The sequence below is a fragment of the Salminus brasiliensis genome, chromosome 17, assembly GCF_030463535.1.
Source record: "Salminus brasiliensis chromosome 17, fSalBra1.hap2, whole genome shotgun sequence".
Taxonomy (NCBI): Eukaryota; Metazoa; Chordata; class Actinopteri; order Characiformes; family Bryconidae; genus Salminus; species Salminus brasiliensis.
In genome coordinates this window covers 10,098,885-10,123,493 of record NC_132894.1, presented here as the reverse complement: position 1 = coordinate 10,123,493, position 24,609 = coordinate 10,098,885, and the positions used below count along the sequence as shown (strand labels likewise).

Here is a 24,609-nt window from a genome sequence, read left to right as displayed (position 1 = left end):
GGGTTGTCAATATAATTGACTTTACACCTCAAAACTCTAAGTAACCTATACTTCAATCCGTTACCTTCGAAGTTACATATTAGCTTCATTGTAGTTACCGGATAATTTATAGCAGATACTGAATAGTAAGTCTTACGATAACTGAAAAATACATCTAGAGTTGAATACTTTACATATCTGGCTGGCTAAAAAAATATTCTTTACATTGCAATATTTATATTGCCACCAAAACACTGCACTTTCCAGAATTCCTGCTCCCCTTATTTCCTAATGAAGCATATATTTCTAACAATAAAATAGCAGCTTTAAAAAATCTGTCAGCTTAAAAGCCTGTAACTGAGAGGACAAGGAGAGTGTCTAAGGCAGAATTCAATAAGACAGAGAAAGACAGAGAAAGAAGGGGGTGGGGGGGGGCAGAGAAAATATGTACAGGAGCAGGCCTTACAAAAACTCACACGCCATCTCCAATTGTGGCTGCCGGTGAGCGGGGGGATATCATCTATCAGTGGACAAATGCGGGGACGAGAATGCTGCTCCTCAAATGAAATAATATATCTTTGAAAGCCTACGCCCGCACCAGGCCCAAAGCCCATATATCAAGTCTGAGCGGCTGGTGGATCCGGTCCAGGGGCCATTAACCTCCCACCTGTTTCCCCCCCCTGTCCTTCACCATGCACCCCTGCCCTTGGTGCCGCTCGCAGGGCCTTGTTCATCTCCTCCCTCCCCCACCTCCACTTACACCCTCCCTGAGCGTCCCATCCTTCCCTGCTGACCTCCCCCACACCCCCCGAGCTCTTATACTGCACGGTAATGTAAAGCAACACAAGGCCCGGGTGGAATAATTCAAATGCAATGGACCAGGGACACAGTTACAAATCTGCGGCCTGGCCGGCAGGCCGCAAGCTCTAAGCCGTTTGTCAGGGAGCAACCCCGGCTGACCTGGAGCAGGACGGCACGCTGCTACTGGACGGATACGGCTGGGATGGGAGGAGGCTGAGATGGAAAGAAGGGGAGGGGGGCACAGGAGGGTTTATGTTTGTACGTGTGCTTGTGTGCATGTGTGTGTGTGAGAGTGTGTCGGGTGGACGGGGGCGATATAAATCGCCTTCAAGTTCACAGATCACATCCGCAACGCCTTATTAATTCCTGTAGATACGAGCTCACTTGGAAATTACAGTCTCTAACCCACTCCCCTGAAATTGGACTGTCAGATAAAAAAGGGAAAAAAAGAAGTAGGGGGATGCTGTGAATTTTACAAAAGTAAATTCATGTAATATTAATGGAGAGTGAAATCATACAGCTATCTGCCAATGTGAACGCTCTGCGTACTTCAGTCAAAACAAAAGTCAAAAATGGCAGAAAACATGATGCCAAAAAAAAGGCAGGTGAGTGCTGTCACTATCTGTGTTGATGAACAGGTGTACCAGGAGAATTAACTGAATCGCACTAGGATTGCTCAAAAATAGGTGAAATTTCACTAGTACTTTTGCAATTAGATTTTCCTCACCATGTAATAAGTGCTGCACTAACCTGCAGGCTTACTGGTCTCTCCTTAAATTGTACAACATATTCTGTAACTACATTTACACAAAATAATCTGAGATCAACTTTTATGTAGTAAATTGGCCATTAAGTTCCTAATTTCTCAGGATATTTGGGATGAGATTAGATATAAGATACTCCACTTGCATAAGGAACAGAAAAGACAAAAGAAAACAAGTGAAAAAACTTGTTTAACACACAAAAGACAAGTTACAGAGAAAATAGGATGCCTATCAATTATGCTGGTAGACCACAAACCTGCCCCCCATCTGATAAACAGTGCTAAAAGTTTTCACTGTTAAGAGGGGGGAGAAAATTTAAGCTCCACCTTTGGTTCAAATCTGAAAACATCCATCTTTCCACTCTGAGACGAAGAGTCAACACTGTGGGTTTGAAAAGATGTGGAGCTCTTACTGAGAAAAGCAGCAAACAGATGAAAAGGACTTCTACAAATCAAACTACTGAAACTGCTGTTCTCAAACCAATTAACTGTCTATCCCAGAGTCCAGACTTCAACATCACTTGAACGTGTTTGGAATGATTTGGATGGTGGATTTGGATGCAGAAAATTCAACACCTTCTCCGACACAGTCATAAGAGCCATAATAAAAGACAGGAAAGAAAGAGTGAGGCACTAAAGAGCTGGTGTGCTAAATATAAAAAATGTTTGACAATAACTGAATATATAATTTAATAATGAATTGCAAGTAAATTCGAAAAATGTGAGTTTAAAAAGTGGTCACAGATGAGACCGTTCAGCAGACTCCATTCTCGGTAAAAAAAAAATAGGGTCACTAACTGAGACACAATTAGGTAGACAGACAACGAGGGCTGGAACCTAGAGCAGTCCTCTCCCCTCTCTCTCTTCTCCAGCTGCTTTTCCAATAAGCACGAGCCTCACGGCTGGGTGCAGGCTGGAGAACAAGGCCCTAATACAGTCCTGCATGGCTTAATGGCAGGCCTGGTATTGTCATTCTCCTGGCTGTAGAGGGGAAAAAAGAGAGGAGAACTTTGCCGAAGTGCCCCTTAGCAGCTGTGAAAGGACAAAAATAAATTTTGGTGCCACATGTCAAGGCACTGTAAGCTCAACGCAGGTGACTTTTATCAGCTTGGAGGACTAAATATATGGACAGGGTCGCGGTACAACACCACAGGTTCATTTACACCGCAATGTTCTCAGTAATAAAGTTTACCCTCAGCACAGCATATTGTATGGTGAAAAAAGGAGGGACACATATACTCAAAAGAATAATAAAAAGTGGGGTGAATCTGTGTATTTTGGTCCTATTGTGTAGTGAGGAAAACCGCAGCGCACGCATCCTATCCCGCTGAACAATGGCTTAGCGCTCACAATGAAAAGAGTGATCTCTGTGGACGTGAATCACTCTCCACGTCTCGGCACTAACGACAGAGCCAGGAGAAGAGAGGCACGCAGCAGCCCTGAGACGGGACAGCCAGCAGGGGAAGAGTGCATCTGTTTCCCCCACCTCCCTGTGCCCAGCGCCCGCCCTCAGCATGACACACACCAGCCATTACAAGCACACATTACATACACACAGTCACAAGCAAACTTGCATTCATAGAAAAATACATGCAGCACTGTAAAAAAGGGTTACACAATACACAGGTTTGTAAGCCTACAATATCAGAAAAATGTTCAATTGTGCACACTACATTCACTTTCTGCCCCAACTAAAGGTACTGAAGACCTAACCTTGACAGTACAACCCCTGTAACAATGCCTGTACCCATCTACTCCATCTGCCAAGGAAAACTACTTGGAACACATGTAGTAAATGTATCAATATGTGGAAGTGATGCTTTCTGAGATCACTAAAAAATTATCACAATGCTTATTATCAAAAAACCCACCCTTCACTGCACATGTTTATCCCTTATACCCTAGCTTAGTGAACCCTAGGATAGTGATGCTGTTAATGCTCCTGGTGCGACCACCAGCCATTTAGCTTACTACATTTTTACCGCAGGGTACCACATGAGTACCAAAGGGCTCTATTTTAGAGCCCATGAAACTGGTGTAAATTATGACAGTTATGAAGGGTGGACCTACACACAGAGTTTAAAGGGTTAAACAGAGTTCTACAAAAAGCAGGCATATAAGCACAGAAGTGTTGATATTAGGATGTGGAAGGTGTTGCCGTAAAGGGTGTTAACTACTGGCTATTAATACTGAGTGACCCCATTTAAAAAGTATGATACAAAATGCAGAGAGAAGATACCTAAACTAATAACAAAAGAGATTCAAGGTACAAAAGTTAAAAAATATCTGCACTCAGAAAAGAACCAGTCCATTATCCGATCAGGACTCGCTGTATCTAACAGGAGGTTTTCAGAATTGAAACAGAGAGGCTTTTCAACACTAGCATGCTAGCCTAAATGCACGGCAGGTAGATGCTCTCTGACATTAAAGTTTAAATTACATACATCACAGTGCCAAACTCACACACTTGTGTAGCTTTACTCTGCACTTTTATTTTTATGTTTTATTATTTTTTAAAGAGCTTAACTCTTGTCCAAGGTGTGAGAAATATCCACTGGAATGTTTCTCTCACTCTTTCTCTTTTATTCATTCAAACACAATAGGGAGCTCTCTTTAGAGATCCCATCATGGCTAAATATTTATGAGTGCAGTAACTAAGACCAACTTATGGAAACTAAATCTTTAAACACTTGGCAGACGTTTCACACTCAGCTCTATTACCAGAGAAATTCTTTTGTTCTTACGAGACTAATAATAGTGTCGCAGATGAAGGTGTATTTATAGTCACCTTGCAGCCCCCTGGACCTTCTTACAAGCCTCATATTCACTTGCTTTTCCTCTGTTTATTAAGTGTTACCTGTAGCTTTGTTATTAGCGTGCTCAAGAGGATGCTTATAAACAACAGTCAATGACAGATTATTTTCCCCGAATGCCGCGGTTGTGACGCCTACTGTTCCACTGTGTGTGTGTGTGTGTGGTGCCACAGGTTGAAAGGTCGACATAAACCGGTGTGTGACTGTGCAGTCAACCTGTGTTTGTGTTTCTACCAAATCACACAAACTTGTGCACACAGTCTGTGAACCTGTACAGACGTTGCATTACAGCATAGTACATTCAATCAAATGGAGCAGACACCCTTTCCTTACAGACAAATAAAAGTCTGGAGATACTCCATCTAGAAGGAACACATTACACACCAATGAACCAATGCAATCCTTTACTACTCCAAGAACACAAGTAATACATACTTGTAAAGATAACTTTGCAGTTATCTGCACCTACGTCGATACCACCAGTTTAAATTTCTAGAGGGGTGGAGGAAAGTCAGTAATGTTTCAGTCCAGATTTGTTTCATTTCTTTCATTTAACGTGACGAAATACAAATGAAAACAATGATTGCTTATAGGATCTTCTGTTAGCAGTGGGCAACTGCATTCATGTAGCTCAGTGCTCTGTTCCTCTGGTCCCTGCCTCGCTAAAGCTGCTGTTAGACAAAGCCTGTTGAAACTGGGAGGCATCCCCTTACACAGGCTTAAGCTTGTATGAGCATCACAAAGCTTTCTGCTCAACAATAACTGTACAAGTATCCACTAATTAATGTCAGGAGTGGAGTCTGAGAAGATAGCAGAGCTGCCTGCTCTGGCTTTTTTGTTTGTTTTGCTTTATTTTAGCGTGTGATTTACTGAGGGCATCTCACTAAATGCGGGCCTCACTAATTACGGCTTTATTGCTGCCTGCCATTCGCTAATGTCAAATGCGACTGCTACACCACAGTCCCTTTAAACAAGGGCTGTGCTAAACCAATCAGCCTGGGTGAGAGAGTGGGCTAGTCACCACATCAAGGGGGTGCTCCACCACTGTGAAAGGTGAAGTTCAGCCACAATTAGGGATAAATGATATGGACAGCCATTACCCAAACACAATGCTAATCCAAGCTGAAGTGAGGCTGGGCCGTTCGAGTGCCAGAGGGTGTGGGAATGGGTAGTAGAGGTCTATTGTTAACAGCATTGTGAAGAAGGTGACCATTACGCATCATAACAAAGAAAAGACTCTAAACTGAACAACCATCTCAAATATGAAGAGCTGCCGCTGGGCTATGTCTGTTCGCTCCGGTAGATGACCAGATGCAAATGTACAGAAAATCTAGTTATATGTATGAAAAGCTATAAGATAAGAAGCAGGTTTCACTTTTACTCCATTTTAGAAAGTGAATAAATATCACAAAAAACAGGCAGTCAGGACAAAAACACAGAAAAGGCAAACATGACAATGAAAAATAAAGGACGATGAAAATAATTGCAGAAAACAGGTGTCCAAAAAAAATCTTTTCCTCCCATGAGTAGAAGAGGTATTGTCTTATTTTTACAGGACAAGTTTGAGTTATTATTCATTTTCAGATTTGGCACAGTGCTCATCAGCGAGCGGTTCAGAAACACAATGAGTGAGACTGAAGCCAGCGACATTTAGCTCTGAAAAACTCAAGGGGAGCTCCAAGTTAACACTGATATCAAACCTTAAAGCTGCAGTGGCCAATAAAAAGCATTTGCTTTCATAAACATCTACACACACATAGCATATAATAATAACAATTACATAATTACTCCTTAGAGGTTAGACAATGCACAAAGTTAAACATGTAGAGTAGCCTAAGAAAACATCTGCACATCTTCATAATCACAGCTATGTTTGGCTGTCTGTCTTGAAACACTATCTACATGCTTAGAGTATGTCTGAACACCGCAGATCAGAGATGCCCTAACTTTTAAAACCTTACACCCCCCCTCACTCAGCACTTAATGCATGTAAAAAATAATAGTTTAAAGAAGCCTGATGGTGAGACTGAAGTAGAACCTGAAGTAGAACTTGTAGAAGCGATTATAGTAGAAACAACCATGGCAATTAAACATTTAAAGCCACTACAAAACACATAATGTATTATTTAAGTCAAGCCAGACATACTATATGTCTATACAGGCATGTAGATAAAGACATGTAGCCCTACATCTAAAAAATACTAATGAGTAGAACTCTTGAAATTCATATAAAAAAGTGTCTTGACGTACTTACAATTTAGCACAGTAATGCAGTGAATATATCAATAATAACTTCAATAGATAAATGGAGCTGTGGTATAGGAGCACATGAAGGCCACAGAGAATGAACTGATTCACTGTGCTTTGGTTAAAAATGAATACTTATGCATCTAGACGGTTCTAGTAACTGGACTGCATTCTTCCAAAGCATAATTTTCATACTGCCTGATGAAAGCAGTACACAGCTTAACAATCCACCTACCTTAAGCTCGCGGAAGAAGATGCTGCTCCTGGCCCACTCCACGATGGAGAAGAGCGTCTGGTCAGCCATTTTGCACATGAGGCCGAAAGTGTTCAGTTTTTCGTGCTTGCCCCGACTGGCCTGCTCCTGCTGAAGGTAGGCCAGGATCTTGGCCTGCACCTGGGGCTCATCTGGCTCGCACTTCAGAAGTTCAACCACCAGGTGGGGGAAGCTGGGCGGTGAGCCCCCGGCGTACGCCTCCACGTAGGGGTAGCCCATGAGCGACTCGGGCGAGCTCGTGTAGGGGTCAGGGTATTCAGACTTGATGGTGCGGCTCTGGAAGTGGCCGTACGCCTGGTAGCCCTGCAGGCCTCCGGCGTGGGGGGGCATGGCCATGCTGACCGGGGAGGTGACGAAAGGGCTGCGGTCATAGTCTGTGGGCGGCAGGCCAGCACTGGACGAGCTGTGGTGGTGGTGATGGTGGTGGTGGTGGTGATGGTGGCTAAGTGGGAGCCCTTTAGAGGCTGAGTGAATGTTCTGAATGGCAGAGGAAATGGTGAGGTCGGCCGGCACCGTCTGCATGGCTTGCGTCATGGCCTCCAACTTCAGGCCGTTAGCTCGAATTAGGGCCTTCTTCTGCTGCTTCAGTGCCCGGTCCCGCTTGTACATGGGGCCGAACTTGTTGCGGCCGCCACGCATGCGATCAGCCCTCACAGCTAGTGCATGTCAAGAAAAGAGGGATGAGGTTTAATACATTTTAATATTCCTTTACAATTTATTAATAGAAAATGTAACTTTCTATGAGTGTGAGGGGAAGAAAATCAGTATCATAAGAATGTAGTTGTAGGTGTTTTATGAATAAAATACATTATATCACATTATATTTTTAAACACAGAAATCTGACTGATTATGTGAATATATGAATCAATAAAGAATCAATACAAATCATTTGTGTGACTTTTTCAGGATGTTTCAGGATGCTAGTAGGCTTTGAGCTCCCTCATTGTCACATTCTGCTCAGAGTTGTAATTTGGCTGTGCAGTTTAATAGGGTAGTTACTTATTGACTTGAGGCAATTAATTTTATTCACTCTCAGAGTAAAACAACTTTACAGTCTAGGTGCTACAGTCTGCATTGCAGCATATCTAGATAATGACAAATTCAATAGCAAAAACTATTCAACTACGGCCATACAGCGCAACACAAAATGATTTCAAACCGAAGGCAGCCAAAGTCAGACAGTATAATCATTATGGTAAATAAATGAAGGCAGAACCGCAGCCCAGTGGAGCTCTGATCTCCGCTATGGGGCGGTACACTCCACTTCAGTCTGCTGGACCACATGTTAATTATTTATGCTTAATTATTTCTCTTTTATGCTCCATACTGTCGGCAGGTGGATGGCTGGAGGATCCAACAACCTCCTTTTACGCACAGACACAGAGGCGCACACACCAGGCACATAAACACACGACACACACACGCGCGCACCAGGACCTGACCAGCGTGAGCTCACTCGTTAGATCAGCCCTCTAATAACCAGAACACACACACTGGAGCAGGAGAAAATGAAATGAATACAACAATTAAAAGAAAAAAGCCGAGTCCAACAGCTGCCTTGGGAGTGATTTTAATGGTCCCTGTCACAGCGGTGTGTGTGGTGAGCTAGCCTGCGTGAGCTTGTGTGTGTCACTATGCGTTCGATCTGAGGGAGCTGCCAAGTGAGAGCAGACACTGCTGGTGAGAAGCGTATTTCGCGGCGCCCCAACAACCATGAATCTCAGAGCCAATAGAGGTGTTTTTGTGTTTCAAGCATTCATGTGACTGTTAAAAATGTACCCCATCAAAAAAAACAAAAAACAATGTATCTATTATACATTATTGGAGCAACTTTAAGTATTAATGATTCTGAGTAACAGGGTAATTAATGAGCTGGAACCTAATAGCTGGCCCTTTTGGGAAATCACAATTAGACCAGGGACTTAGATCACGAATGCATGAATCTTCCTCTTGTGCCCCCCTTTCTTAACCCTCCGCCTCCTCCCCCTACTCAACGCTCGCTCTATTTTTTTTTCCTCTGCTTTTTTTCCCAGTGTCTAATTAAACAAGGTTATTTACATGCATGTCATACTGATTTCTTTGCCCTAAGAAAAAAGGGGGGAGTGAAAGGTCCTCTCTTTTGTGTGCACGGGTATTTGTCTGTTTACGGGTGTACAGATCTCCATGAACCTTGTCTGTGAATGAGGGTGTATGCACACGTGTACATACAGACCCCCATGAACCTGTGTGTGCATCTGTTGGTGTGTACTTTCTGTTAGGGTGCACTTGCTTATTTACATGTGTGTGTGTGTGTGTATATACGTACTCTGTGTATCCTCAGACAGCTCTTAGTACAAGCAGACTAGTGTGGAGGCAAGCCAGTGCGCCACTGCTTATTGGCTGATTTATGTATGTTTAATATACAGGAATATTAAGTGTTGCTTGGGCGAGGATGGCTGTCCTATCACAGGCATATGAATGCCTCCCCAGGCCGGCTCTTGACACACTGTTTGTCATGTCTGCTGGAGCCCTACTTCGAAAGCGAGCTATTCCACGCACACACATGAATAGCTATGATACCTATGCATAAGTAATGGGACAGCAAGCTGCCTCTCCACGCTGGCCGCCGAGAGGCGAGACACCCGGCCCAGTTCTCACTCCAAAAATGACAAAGTGCCCGGCACGGAAGCCAGGGCTCGTTTTGAATATCCATTCTCGCGTGTTGTGAGATGCTTTGATTCATGAAGGTACTTAATATGGGTAACAGACGTTTGATGAATTTGAAATCATTTTCCGCTCCGCTGTGCACAACATTGCTCACAAATGGAATGAATAAACTCTCGTTCTCGCCTATTCTACTTACTTAACTTTCTTGCCCGTGATAGCGTGGACGTAAACAAAGTCTCTGCATCTCGTCCTTAATCTCTAGCTAAGACCAAAATCAAGGATGAGGAGGAGCATCCAAGATAATCCACAATAAGACACAACACACAAGGCGTCTCGCCCATGGGACATATTTTGAGACAAATTTGCTCAGCTAGGACAAAAAGTCGCCATCGCTTATCAATATTGATAATATGACTTCTGTGGAGACGGAGAAGGACATCTGTCTGTGTTTGGCAGATATGGCCAAATTGTGACAAATAAAAAGCCTTATATAAACCTTGTGTGGTTAAAAGCCACGCATGATCGGAAATAGCTTCTGATAATACACCGTCAGATCATAAACAAAAATAGCAGTGTGTTTGCATGGTACTGTTCATGTCTAGAGTATGGACTATAAGTGACCATACTGCATTTACAACTGATAATATAACACTGTAAAAGTTACAGGGTACAGTGTAATAGTAGTAATAATTTATCATCACTGTCACGCAAAAAGCTTGGATGTCAGTGAAAAAGATTTTAGTCAAAGTCATTTTGGAGAATTGGCCCATTCATCATGACATCTTATAACAATATAGAGTAATAACAGAAATAACTGCCAGATTCACATTTTATCAAGTTAAAACCAGCAAAAAAGTTTTTTTGCATGAAGTGACATTATGTCTTGAAATATATAAGAACACTTGATATAATGAAATTATTTACAAAATCTCTGCAATTATATAACATAGAATTTTTGAAGAATTATTTTTGAGTGAAATTCACTGATAAAAGCCCATCCAAATGCTGTTTTGGTCAGAACGCTCTGTAGCTTTGCTGTAAAATGTTTGAGAAATGTTGCAATAAGCCTGCCCTGCCAGGCCGTGGGGAGAGTGCCGCCTAGCTCTTATTTCTCTGGACATCTCTGACAGGACGCTGGAGGGCCTCAGAACCCGCTGCTAGAAAAGGCCCACAAATCAAAGCCGGCTACCTTTAAAGATGACATCACTGGAAATTTTACCCTCTGGCAATTACACAATTAATAGTCATTGAAGCCCTGATTTCACATGCTAACAGGAAAAGACTCTCAAGTCAGTGAGAAGCTTTTACTTTCAGACACTTGTCTGTGCGTTTCAAAACGGTCAGAGAAAAGCTAGCCTATTAAAGCTCTGCCATGACAGGCTCATGGCGAATTTGTTTCTGTCTCGGGTTACGGCAGGGAGCAGAGCCTAGAAGAGAAACCAAGTGGCTTTCTTACCTTCCAGCTTCATGCCGACGTTCAGGCACTTCTGGAAGCGGCAGTAGGGGCAGCGTTTGCGCTGGGTTTTGTCTATCTGACAGCTCTGGTTCTCGATACACGTGTAGCGTTTGTTGTTCTGCACCGTGCGCTTGAAGAAGCCCTGCCGAGGAGGATGAATGAAGATGTCAAACACCTGACCCTCGGCATTTGTTAATGTGCTATTCAGCCACAGACAAGCATCTCACACTCACACACACACACACACACACACACACACACATTCATTTTCATTTACTCAGGAATAAGGGGTGAAACGCATTCAAGGCCACACATGTTGATGCACATGAAAAGAGAGCCAGAGGCCGACAAATGCTCACCAGCCAACGCTTACTTTTATAAACACAAACATGGACATGGACACGCTCACTCACACACACACACACACACACACACACACACAAATTGACATGTGCATACACATACACTGACATGAATAAACAGGAACAGAGTCAAAGGATCAAATGTGAGATATCCCCTAAATAACTCTCCTTAGGCCTTCCTTGGACATACCTGCGATTACTGTTAACTATCTCAACTATTACATATTTTGTAACCGACTGCTCACCCCTTTAGTGAGAGAAACTAAAATAAAAAATACTTTCAGTACAGGAACAGAACACAATCATTTTCCACACTGAGTGGACTAGTAGACTAGGGCTGTTGCCACAATGAAATGTATACGATTTTATGTTTAATTTTCTGTATTATGTCCCAATCGTACTTTTAACCTAAAACTTAGTATTTAGGATGAAATTTCAATACATTTCCTAATTAACAAATAACTAGATTCATTCAAGTAATATCTATTTGTGCAATTTGACCAAACATCCATATATAAATCTATTACAAAATCCCTATCACTGAGATTACTTGAGCCAAATCACTTTCAGCTCTACAGACGTAAAGATATCTAAAAAATGTACAATATACATAGTGTCTCCACCATCTGAGTTCTCCTTTTTCATACATTAGACATAAGTGTAAAATCCAATAAATAATATCCATAATTTACAGTGGCTGAATTACAAGCTTCTATCTGCAACAGGGTTGAATTCATTTTCAGAGCAGGAGAGAATCAAACGGGAAAAAGCATTAACTTATTCTACAGCAACACCAGAGGGAGAGTTGTTAAACCTGCCCCATTTTGATCTGAAATGATCAATATTGCACAGAACTCTCTCTCTCTCATACACACACACTCTCTCTCACACACTCACATAATGCGGCTCTGCATTCCTCTATGCAGTGCCTCAAAACTGTCTAAAAATAATTTTGGCTCCACAGCTAAAGTCACTCGATTACCATACTGACAATTTGTTTTCCTACAACATTTTAAAACTGTAACTGCGTTGTGAAAGTGTGTTCCAGTGACCGTATTACGTCAATGAACTCTATCATGGCTCCTGTAACCTATTGCAGAGCCGCATATTTCTATTAAAGCAGATTTACGAGCCTGGCTGTTGAAAATCATTGATTGTTCACAGCCCAGAGAAAACATGTAAAAAACACACACACGCACTCACACACACAAACAAACAAAATAAAAAAAGCAATCAAACTTATAATATGGTAATAAAACCTCTAAAGTGATGAAACATCTGCAAAACATTTATATGCCCACCGATTGTTTACAATTGTATCTGTTTAACATGATTTACTGCTAATTATTTGACATGCACAAAGGGCTTGTGTGAGAAAAGAGTTCTGAAAACTCACATGTAAACATAAACTCATCTTACTGCCATCAAAAGTCCAAATAATATTGCAAAACATTCAGCCTAAAACTAAATCAAAACCACACTCACTTCACTGTCTTTGCCGGTTTATGAATTATGCATAATAATAAAAACCAAGATCTCCACAGGTTCAGCACTCCCTAACATTCAATGAACTACTCTACAACACTGCCAGAGATCAACATGACGTGTACTTTAACAAAACAGCACACTGGACGTGCGCCGTCTCGGCTGGCCACAGAACTCTTTTCTCTCTTTCTGTAATATTAACTGTTGGGAAGAGCATCTCACACCTTGCAGCTCTCACAGGTGAGCAAACCGTAGTGATATCCGGACACCTTGTCTCCGCACACGGGACACATCTCATCCAAGTCTTCGTCGTAGGAGTAGTCCATCATTTTAAACTGGGGGGCTGCAAGAAAAGCACAAACACAGCATATGAACACAGGTCAGAGGTACAAACCAATTTTCCACATTTTTCTCTCAATAATGAATTTCTGCTCACAGCCTGCTGTTTCACAAACTAACAGAAGGTTTTGCAGCGTAGCATTTAGACCTGGGTTAAGCTTTTACACGTCCTACAGTAGCCTACAGTTGTATGAAAACACACTGTGAAGGGGAAAAAAAAGTTTGTCTGAGAGAAACAGCAAGTCTAGTGTGGAGGATGGTCGCAGCCAGGGCAAACATCCCTTTCAATCTCGTTAATATTCATGATGGCTGATAAATTGGAGGCAGAAGCTCTGGAGTTGGAGTGGAGCTTTTAGCCACGAGGCAAAGGAAAGCACAGCACTGCTGTTAACCACGGGCTGATGTGTGCGAGCAAATTAACACATCTACTCCAACGCTTATCCTCTCACACTTCAGGTCGAAGCCTCTGTATGTTTCCCTGCTATTTTCTTTTCTATCATCTTTACTCTATGTGATGCTAACGGGCTCACAGGGCGACGCCGTGTTCACTTTCGAAGCGTGAACCGCCGAAATGCACTCAAAGCGCTGTGTAAGACATTAATATTCACGCTCAGATAAACACTATTTTTCTAACTTCTTTTTATTACAAAAACAGAGTGGGTGCAACTGCGCTGCTAACACGCAGAATTAAAAAGGTTTGGCGAGGCCAAGACTGGGGCCTTCAGAAAAAAAAAAAAAGAAAAAAAAAAAAGAAAATTCGTTCGTTATAACCCGCCATTGTTTAATTGCTTTACTGTCAGCAATCTGTGTCGTGTATTAATGATTACCGAGCAGTGCTGCTTTTAATTACACTGGCAGCTTTTATATTAGCTGAGGACAGAGAGCGCTTTCAATGCAACAAGTTGCGTTTGCTTGTTTTTTTTTTGTTTTCTTTTTAGCGCTCAAATGACAAATTATCAACTAAACCGGCTATACTTTATGAATTTTACGTTTTGGATTTTATCATCTCACACAAACAATTACGCACTGCGTATTTTTCTCAACAACACAACGGCTTGTATAAACTAAATCTAACTGTGAATAAATTATGAAAAAAATATGAATTTTAATCGAGGTAAAAATACACACATTTTAATGGCTAAATCACTGCATGCCTAATGTTGTCATTATTAGGCTAAAGTTTGGCTCAGCTTTCCACAACTTTCTCTCATCAGCTGAGGAACGGTGTGAACCTGCAGAACTAGCACTGCTGCTGATTTACAACTGTTTATTTACATGTTTAAGAAACGTCAGATTAAGATTAAAAAGTTGCAAACGATGGGAAAAAAATCGAAAATGCATTAGAGCGCTCCCTGCAATTTTTTACTTAACTTTTAGAGCATATATTCATGAATCAACCCAATAAAAATCAATCAGGTCTAAGGTAGTAAGGGTACTCTACTTTAATGCATGAATACAGTCTACTGTCATTTTAGTGCCATTATAATAAAAATGCAAAAAAATTAAAACCCAAACCTCCTTTCCTGCCTCACAGAATGAAAAAGGTTTGACCAAGTTAAGAAAAGTCCTATAATCAGCTCACTCCTCGCAGTGTTCTCTAAAAAAAAATAAAACTTCTAGATCTTACTTTTGGCTGCAACATTAGCGACAAAAGTCCGCCCCAAAAATAACTGCAATTAAACAACCTTCCTCGACCAGTAAACTACAGCATATTCCGTGGAGAATTTTTACACTGCAGTCCGAAGGTCCTACAGTGATTTAAAAAGAGCCTCACTGACAGCAGCATCTGACCTGCCAAGCCTTTATTTTGGCCTCGACCAAAAGGAAACCGCAGTTTCACACATGGTCCTACAGTAACGCTCTCTCTCTCTCTCTCCTCGGCCTCTTACCTTGCATGTTTCCAGGCATGTGGCCCTGTTCCCCATGCGACCGAGCGAGTCCCAGAGAGTCTGACTCGACTTTGGGCAGCATGACAGCTCCGCTAAGCCGAAGGGGACCCGCCGCTCCGCCCGGTGATCCACCTGGACGCGACAACACACACCAGAGAGGCTCACTCAACAGCGCAGCGAAAGGAGCAGCTTCCAAAAAAAAATCCCTGCGTCCCTGCGTTTATCCCTACAACTCAGCCAGGGCAGCGCTGACTACACGCTTCTTTTTTTTGAGCGGTGATTGAGTTCATGAAGGCGGATATCTAACGTTACTTCACATTAAAGCTAAAGCAGCAGCTCGAGCCGAGCAGTAAAGTGAGCTAAACAGTGAGAAACAGCCTGAGGTGACCAAAAGTGACGCGTTTACCGCGTTTACCCTCACCGGCTAAGAGTTAACGAGCTTTCGAGATAGTAAACCCCCCTCCAACGGCCGCTGGTTCGTCCACGGTCCAGTCTGAGCGGGAGTTGGCGGACTGTGAGGAAGTTTGTCTCAGCGTTGGCTCGGACTCGCCGGCCCCCCTCTGCCCGTGCGCTGATGTGAACTTCAAACCCCGCTGCTCTCGCCGCTTTGTTTACGCCGCACCGACGCCGCTTCGGCCAATCAGCGCCTCGTTCGCATGGCTGACGTCACGCCCATCGGCCAATCGTGCTGCGAGAAGAGCGGCGGCGCTTCGGCACCGTTTTCTCCGGCGGACACCGCTGCGCAATGATGGAGCTTAAAGCGCCGGGAAACGCCGGGACACGCACACACACACGCGTGCAAAAAAATAAGAAACAGAGCTGGTGGTGTGTGAGAGAATACAGCAGCTCCAGGAGGTCAGCAATCCTAACAGTTCAGTTATTTTTACCTTTTATAAAGGTGACATTTTGCAAATTGCGCACACCAAAGAGTTGGACCATTTTTGGAAATCCATGCAAACAAATAAAAACTCCACGTTTAGGCAAAACTAGGGTAAAAGGGTAAACGCGAGTGATGTGAATTACAGAAATTAGTTCAAATACATGTCTAAAAAGTGCACAGAATTGCCAGTGAGGTCAGCGCAGTTTTACACCAAGCTAGATTTAGAGTTATAATTATTAGCAGGAAAGCCCGTATCATATTTACACTGCATACATACATATATATGTGATGGGCTGTACAAGTCTTCGCAAGTAAAATGTGCGTAAAATGCGTCTACACGCGTGATACTTTATTACATGCATCATCCATCTAAACATACATCTGCTTATAAAAATTGTAAATGTACGTATCTGTGTGAGTTTAACCTTTTTAGGCCACATTTTTTTTTTTATCTCATTCTATAAAGTCCTGTATTTGAATAGAGTTGATCTCAGCGTGTTTCCATAAATTCACACAGGATACACACACACACACACACAGGCTCAGGAAAGGGAAATTTAAGTGCCACACGTTGAAGCCTCTCAAGTTCACGGAGACTCCGCCGCTCAGCTAACAAACACACACTGTTTTTAATCTGTCCGCCAGAATATGTATTTATTTATATTTATATTTTACAGTTACCACTTTTAGATTGACTGTAGTTTATTCCGTTGACTAAAATAAGGCTGATTATTATTTAAATTCGTTGCGTTTGGTTGTTTATGTTTTGCGCGCTAATAGCCTATGATCATTGGTTATTAACAGGTATTAAGAATGAACATTAATAATAACAGTAATATAATTATTTTGAAAATAAAAAAATTAAGAATGATAGTTTAAACAGCAGTGACTATTTAAACATAATAAAAAACATTGATTTAAAAAATCCTAATATTACTCTTTTATTGGTAACAGTAAAAGCGTTCAGGCTGCGACGATCATTTCGATAATTACAGCATATATGAAATAATAAAAGTTCAGCCTTTAGCTAAAAATAAAAGCAAACTAAATTCGAATAAGGGCGGACAGAATTGTGTTCAGGGAATAAATCACACTAAGGCTGTAAAATGTCCAGTATGTGTAGCCACTCGTCAGTCCTCTACAGAGACACCTCAATGCCTCATAATTATCACCTCTAAGAGCCTTCGGGCTAAAGCACCAGTAAACGCCTGGCCTGCTCTCCCTCGGTCACAGGTGTCTTACAGACTTCGCTTTTCTCTTCTCCTCACCTCCTCAGACTAACTAGCCTACTCACCTAAACATTCCCCCTGCTCCCTGGACTCACCTGCTCCTACTCCCCTCTCAGGACTTGAAGACATTGAAGCCAAATATTTTTAAAAGAAGCCCTACGGCCTCGCAGTTAAGGTCAGGGGACCAAACCCTACTTCAAACTGGTCATGTCTGTCCCCCCTCACAGGTAGAACTGGGAGAGTTGAGGTGTTTCAGAGCGCCATGTTAAAACAGGTGAGGTGAAGCTACAGCTAACAGCTCGCTTTCGCCTCTCGCGCCGCCTTCCCGCGCTAATCAACAGTGTCCAATCAGCCTGCTCGCTGATTGGCCTGTGGGAGTCACGTGGCGCCTGCCTCATCGATAACGAGCAGTTATAAAGTGACACTGGCGCAGATAAGAGGAGCGGGCGGATAGTAATGAAGGAATGATTAACCGGCGGGAAGTGTGAGGTAAAACTGTTATCCGAGGAAAAGGTGGTAAAACAGGAGATCAAACAGGTGAACAGAGAATGCTCTCAAACTTTGAACTACTCTGACCATCCTTCTGTGTATATTCTTCTTTTTATTGTTATTTTAGCCATTTGTCATCGTCGCAGCGTTGAAGACTGTGGTTCTCGTCCTATATAGCTAATCTCGTTCACTATATAATGAGATGGGAGATTTATAATGATATTTTGATTACTTACTTTTCAAGCCCAGATAATTATCTGAGGTCAAGCTAGGACAGCACCCATCAGTCAGTCTCGGACAAATACAAGCGGTTCGCTTTCAGACAGGTTGGGTCTCATGATCTGTCTTATTAACTCGAATTAAATTAACCGGCTTCATTTTTCCCATGAATTTTATACACTTTTGATACACTTATTACATGTGTGTACTAAAAACACTCATATGGCACCTTCTTACCTCTTTTAATCCCTTAGAATCAAACACAAGGTGCTTGCTTAACACTGATATATGTAAATGATCTCTGTTCTGATTGGCTGACATGGCTGATATTGTAAGTATATATTGAAAGTTGCCTCGTTCAAAAAGCAGTCCATAAACAATATTCTGTAATAAATAATAAATAAATAATAAGCAGACGTGTAAATACAGTCTCTTTTAATGGCATCAGAAAAGCTGGAAATTTAAATTGGGCTGTGTTTGCAGCTTAGTTCTATAGACAGACTGGCATATTCATAAAACAGTGTTTCCATATTATGTCAAGGTGGTAAAAAAATTCAGTTTCCTGTAGTATGAGCTCTTTTCGAGAGTCAGTCCATTATTTTTTTTCATTGAAAGTTTCCATTAAAGGTTTAACTGACAGCTCTGACATCTCTTCTCCAGTGTATCAGTCTGCAGTTTTCAGCCAACAATGACCCAGCAGGATGAGTGGCCCAGTAAACACAGGCCTGTTGACTAAGGCGAGAGGACCTAACGACCCTGCCGTCACTGGCCCACGCAGCGGCTACAATACCAACAGAGCGTGGCTGTCTTGACTACCATAAGTGGATGTGCACTGATAACAGAAGTGTACCTGAGAGCTCTTTGCTTACCCGTGAGATTACCGGCCCAGCGGGGCTCAAAGCCAGGGGATTTGTCAACTTAACCCTGTCTCCTCTCTCTCTCTCTTTTTTTTTCTCCAAGCTCGTTTTACGACACTGAGTGGAGCCCAGAGCCCTTTACTGCTGAATAAACCACGACTGGGCCTTACACAGGAGGGGTCAAGGTTTCAATCTCAGAGGAGAGGTTTTCAGGAGCTGATGAAACAGGGATTATGTACTGTTAGTGCAGTTTGCATTCATTTATTCACACGCAGGACGAGATGTATGTAGACTTTTATATCAGACCTGATGTTTCAATAAAATACATTTGCTGCGTGTCACCATTTACGGTTCATCACATTTGAAGTTAATGACCTTGCCTTCTTTAAGAGCACTGTCCTTTGTTGGATCTTTAGTGTTATTTTATTTTCTGTTTGATAAAAAGTCCAGTTTATATAATGTAGGGGTGTAGCAATTCACAGAATGTGTAATTCCATTCAATGCAGTGGGGTGTCAATTCAGTACTTTTAATATAACAAAAATAAATAGGCTTGAAAATCTGCTTTGTGTTAACATTTCCATTTTCAGTTTATTAGAACACTAGTACAACATTTTAAAAAGTTTTTTCTTTTATTACAATTCCCTAGACACAAGCTAATATGTTAGCCCAGCCAAATACACATATTGTCAATGTCACGCAAAAAAATGTCATTCCAACTTTACAGGAGAAGGAGAAAACCTTAACTTTCTATAAAAACAAATGTAAAAAATGCCATTTCATGCCAATGTCATTTCAGATCTTTTCTATTGGTCCATTCATTAGGACATTTTGACACAATATAAAAGACAATCATATTCACAATATGTCAAAAAGTAAAAAACGGCATGAATTGAGATACACATTTTTTTCTTGCCAGTGACAATATACATTTACTTCTTCTTTGATCTTAATTTTTAAATGAAAGAGAAAGTGATTCAAAAGGTAAAGAGGAGTTAGAAGTTAGGGTATGACCTAATTATTTTTACTTTGGGCAGTAAAATCAGTCCAAAATTACATTATAACAAAATGACATTAAATGTAATATTCAGTATCTCTACGTATTGAATTTAGAAGCTCCTACAAAACCTTACAAAAGGGGTTTCTCAAGTGTTTTTAGAAACAGCCGTGGTTATATAGCCCATTGTTACTGACTAAACCAAACTTGTATCTAATGTAAACCTGTATTTTTTGTCTGGGTGTTCCACTTTCCTCCAGCTTCCCAAAAACACAAATAGTAGGTGAATGCTATGCTAAATTGCCCCTAGGTACCTTGCAATGAACTTGTGCAAGGGGTATTCCAAGGGGTATTCCTGCCTTGCACCCAATTGTTCTGGGCAGGCTCCGGACCCACCGCAATCCTGACAAGGAAGAAGCAGCTAAGTAAGTTTTAATTGACAGCATGTAGTTGATCCTCTTGTCCTCTTGTTGATCCTCTTGTCCAGAGGACTGTAGAGTTGAAGTTATATAGGTAGGTATAAAAATAGGAGTCTTGCCCAAAGACTTATTAGTGTTTTGTGACGTGCTTACCTGGCTGGGGAATTGGACCCCAGTTTACCATGTGGGGGATCGAGGGAGGATTGGGTGCTGTCATCCACTATTATACACCAACTGTATGACCAGTTTAATAACAATGGGATCTAAATGGCTAGCACTAAAGCCTCAGAACATTGAAAGTAAAACTGTAAAACTACTGCTTGGAAACTACTGCTTTGGAAATTTGGGGTGGTTTTGCCTAGTCCTAGATCAATAGGGATTTTTCATTTAGCTTGTTGTGTAGTCTAGAAAACCAACCCATGAGGTTTTGTCCCGACAGTGACGATATAGTGCCATCATAACTATGAGGACCACTGGAATGCTTAAAATGCTATATGGCTCTTTATAGCACCACCAATGTTTCCACTATTGTGTCAGATAATGTTTTTTAATACAGTGTAAAGCCTTTTTGTGATTAATTCAGTTTTTAGAAAACAAGTAAAGGGATTTGAGATTCTCCAAATGACTAAAATCCCTGGATGACACAGTGCTGCTGATAATAATTCATATGTAATGAGTTATGTTTACACTCTAGGCCTGTACCATTACAACGGAATTGCACAGATATATAGCTAGTGGAGGTAAAAGCCAAAGGGCGTGGGACATCCAGGTTTTTGGATGTTTCCTGGTTGTGACAGGACTGCTCTTTGTTTTGAATGGTATAAACTGTGTATGTGTGTGTGTGTGTGTGTGTGGGTGGGTGGGAATGTTATCATTACCACCAGTGGCTAATACACTGGTGTGAAACCTATGTTATATTGACCTTCCCCGCTTGTCATCAGAGTACTGTATATAGATGAAACCAGGAGATGAGTAAGAGAGAGAGAGGAGTGTGTGTATGGTGTGTATGTGTGTGTGTGTCGTTGAGCATTGTCGACAGAGTAAACAGTACTCCAAGCCTGGGAAAAGGCCGGGATGTGTGCCATGGCACTTCTGACTCATACGCCTCGGTTATCATGTTTGTTTCATGGTTCTACCTGTGATATGTTTACTTTAGCATTCTTCTCTTTTCTGCCGAGAGCTGCTGGCAGGCATGTTCCCAGCAAAAGGAATGCCTGAGCCGGTCCAATCGGATCTGTCCTGTCCCATGTTTAATTAAAACCCATATGTTTCCCTTCGTTCCTCTCCTCTTTCTTTCTGATACCATGTGAGAGAGTGAGTAAGAGAGAGAGAGAGAGAGAGAAAGAGAGAACATGTCCTTGCGCTGCTAGATCCATTAGTAGGTCAAGCAACAGTCATTGTTCATTGCTTCCTATATGCTTCTATTTTCAAGAGCTTCAAGGAACAATGGTGCTTGTGAAGCCATCAGGTGTTCGCAGTTCGAGCGAAATCAAAACAAAGCCAGTGAGAGGCCAGAGAGAGAAAGCTCCAAAAGGAGACAGCAGACGTGGATGTTTATCAACACACTGTTGCTTTCACTGGCTTCTCCATGACATTCGGAAAGTGGACTGATCCTGAGATTGGGTGTTAAGTTGAAGCTTCATTTGTTTGTGATAGGTTTCTCATATGCTCCTCGGGCTGTGGAGTAAATATGAAACCAGCTGTGCTTGGAATGTCAGGTTGATACAGTGCATTGTCTGGCCATATGGCAAGCCTATATGAGCATGCCCAGTGTGGAAGTATTGGCTAACTTGGTAAAAGGACAGCGTGATTAATGACAATATAGCTTCAATAAATGATTAACACATAGTAGGCCCTTACTGTCTGTTTACACACTAATATATATATATATTAAAGCAGATGTATCAAACATTAATACCACCAGCATAATATCAAGCAGCATAATATCAAGCCTCATGTCACCAAAACGGCTTGTCCTGTGGAGGCGTGGTCCAAATGCTAATCTCATATGCAAGTACAAAATAACAGTACAGTTATTCAGTTCTCATGCATCAGTTTGAAGGTTTAGCCACCCATCCCAATGCGATATTCAAAAAATCTTATTTTCTTCAGGGAAACTCACAGTGAGGAGTGAATAACTGTTTCTTATAGAATAACTCCATTCTTATATGCCAAATCATGGATCCTCCAAAAATGCCAAAGGAAATCATTTTAAAATGTAATTGGTTGTAATCTTATGTATCAGCTCTGAATAATAGATATCTGTAACTATAATACTAATGCACTTGTTCAAAGATATAAGATCCATGTAGCGACAATATTGTCATGGCTCTTTTTCTGTCCACACCAGCCTAGAAGCATGACATTCACACAAGCATAAAAAAAAACACAATCTACCACAAGAAACATCCTTGATTGGATGGAATCCTCTCTGGTTTGTCCCCGAGACAAACTGTTCATCTTAAATCACAGGTGATGGAGGGACGCTGACACGCTGGCCTCTTTCCCCTCTGCCTGACCCCTGAACAGGCCATTCTCCCTTCCACACCGCCCCTCTCCTCACATGGGGCCTGGGCAGCCGGGTGGAACAGAAGACATGGGCCGGCCGAGCGTGAGTGCCCTTATTCCCTCGCAATAGCCCAATCCACCACTATGCTAATGACTCAGAACTGATAAGAGCATACTAGGAGACCCTTAAGTATCTTTGGTCCACATCAGAGAAGCATTAAGATATTCCTTTTTTACCTTTCAAGGACTCACATTGCACACACCCTTAGAAGGGCAATTATCACCTTGTCAATATCGTTAATCCATTCTGCCATTTTCAATGATATCTGCTTGAGTCAACTGTAACACATAATAAAAGCTAATTGCACATAACAACCCTGGATCAATAAATTAGGAGGTGGCAAGGCATGGTCTTTAAAGGCTTAAAAGATGGAAATTTTAATGACAACTACATTTTTTTAGGAGGTGCATTAGTGGGTTCTCATAAGTGTTTTATAGAGTTTAATCTACTTATTACACTGGACATCTATTAGGCCTGATATATGCCTAAAATGCAGCACTGGCCAACACAAAGGTCTGGGCCACCTCAAGAATGGCTCATGTCCACAGCAACAAACATTTTTTGTCACTCTTAAATTTTATACACTCTTAAATCTAAAGGTAACAAAAGGGTTCTGTGTGCAATGCTGTAGAAGAATTTGGCTTTTTAATCTTTTAATCCGAATGATTCTGTTATTAATCATGTTATTAATGCAGACACTCATTTTAATTATTCGGTGGAGTCCCACAAGGTTCTATTTTAGGGCCAATGAAACTGATGTAAAATATGAGAGTATTGTAGTTATATGGGTGAAAAACTGGTGTAGACCTATGTACGGGGTACAGAGATGAAAACCTTTCAATATTTAAATAAAAACTCTTTCTAAATGACATGTGCAAGTGTGAAGAACCTCATCAAGGTTTAAATAACTGCTGCATGATACAAAGGCTGTATACCAATTAAAGATTTCTCCTAGAACTGAGAGTCTACAGTGTTATACTATTCCACTTTCATAAAATAAAAGTGCTCAGTAGGGTTATTTGGAACCATTGTGTATTCCTCAAAAAAAAACAATGTATGTCCAAAGAATCTCCATATACGTTTGGAACAAAACTTATACATTGGTATAGTAAAACAAGTTAATGTGAAGATTTATAACCATCAAAAGGTTCTAAATACATTTATTTTGCAATTTAGTTCCTTTGAAAATGGTTCTTTTAAGCTATCGCTCAAAGACCCCTTCGTGGCACCTTGTGGCACAGTCAGTGAATAGTTTTGTCTGGCTCAAATGCACTGTTTGCTGACCTCTTCCTGAGGGACAGCACCGGTGAGGCACCTTATAGCACTCAGACTACATTTACTCACCCTGTCTCTTTGTCTGCTTCTTCCATCATCAAGAGTTGCCATTGTGCTGGCCTAGCCGTGGGCTAATGTCGAGTAAATACTTTGCCTAACCATTAACGCGGGGACGCTGTTTGAACAGTCCAACACACTGGAATGGCATTTACGGTGGGGGGCCTATTTTGATAGGGAAGAATCTCCATCAATTAGTCCCATCACACGCTGCTTTATCCGCTTGCCAGGGATGAGGTGTGTGTGGTGAAAGAGAGAGAGAGAGAGAGAGCAAGAGAGAAAGAAAGATATACAGTTTCCCCAGCATTTAATGGCACTCTAACCCAAGAGCCGATCATTAACCCATTAGACTAACATGTCTCCGCAGCTTTCCCATAGGAGGCTCTTGAGAGCAGTGCCTTTTCTCCTTGTGTTGTAGAGCTTACTGTAAACCCAAAGCTCAGGGGACATGTGGGGAGGAATCATAGCGCTTGCGCTAAGCTCACATGGGCCCTCACTCATTACCCTAGGTGTTAACTGCGGTGGTGGTTTGGACGTTTAGGTGTTTATGCGCTGTGAGGACACC

At 41.7% G+C, this 24,609-nt stretch overlaps 1 protein-coding gene across 1 annotated transcript in view; it reads right to left on the bottom strand.

The window, feature by feature from the left end:
• The window catches only part of nr5a2 (nuclear receptor subfamily 5, group A, member 2), a 43,767-nt gene extending 28,595 nt beyond the window's left edge, over positions 1–15,172 (bottom strand). The window contains exons 1-4 of the mRNA XM_072660371.1: positions 15,056–15,172; positions 13,052–13,170; positions 10,981–11,122; positions 6,839–7,533 (exon numbers count right to left, since the gene is read on the bottom strand). Coding sequence (XP_072516472.1) covers positions 6,839–7,533; positions 10,981–11,122; positions 13,052–13,170; positions 15,056–15,137 — 1,038 coding nt within the window. The 5' untranslated portion in view covers positions 15,138–15,172. The remainder of the gene's footprint in view (positions 1–6,838; positions 7,534–10,980; positions 11,123–13,051; positions 13,171–15,055) is intronic.
• Between the last annotated feature and the right edge of the window lie 9,437 nt (positions 15,173–24,609).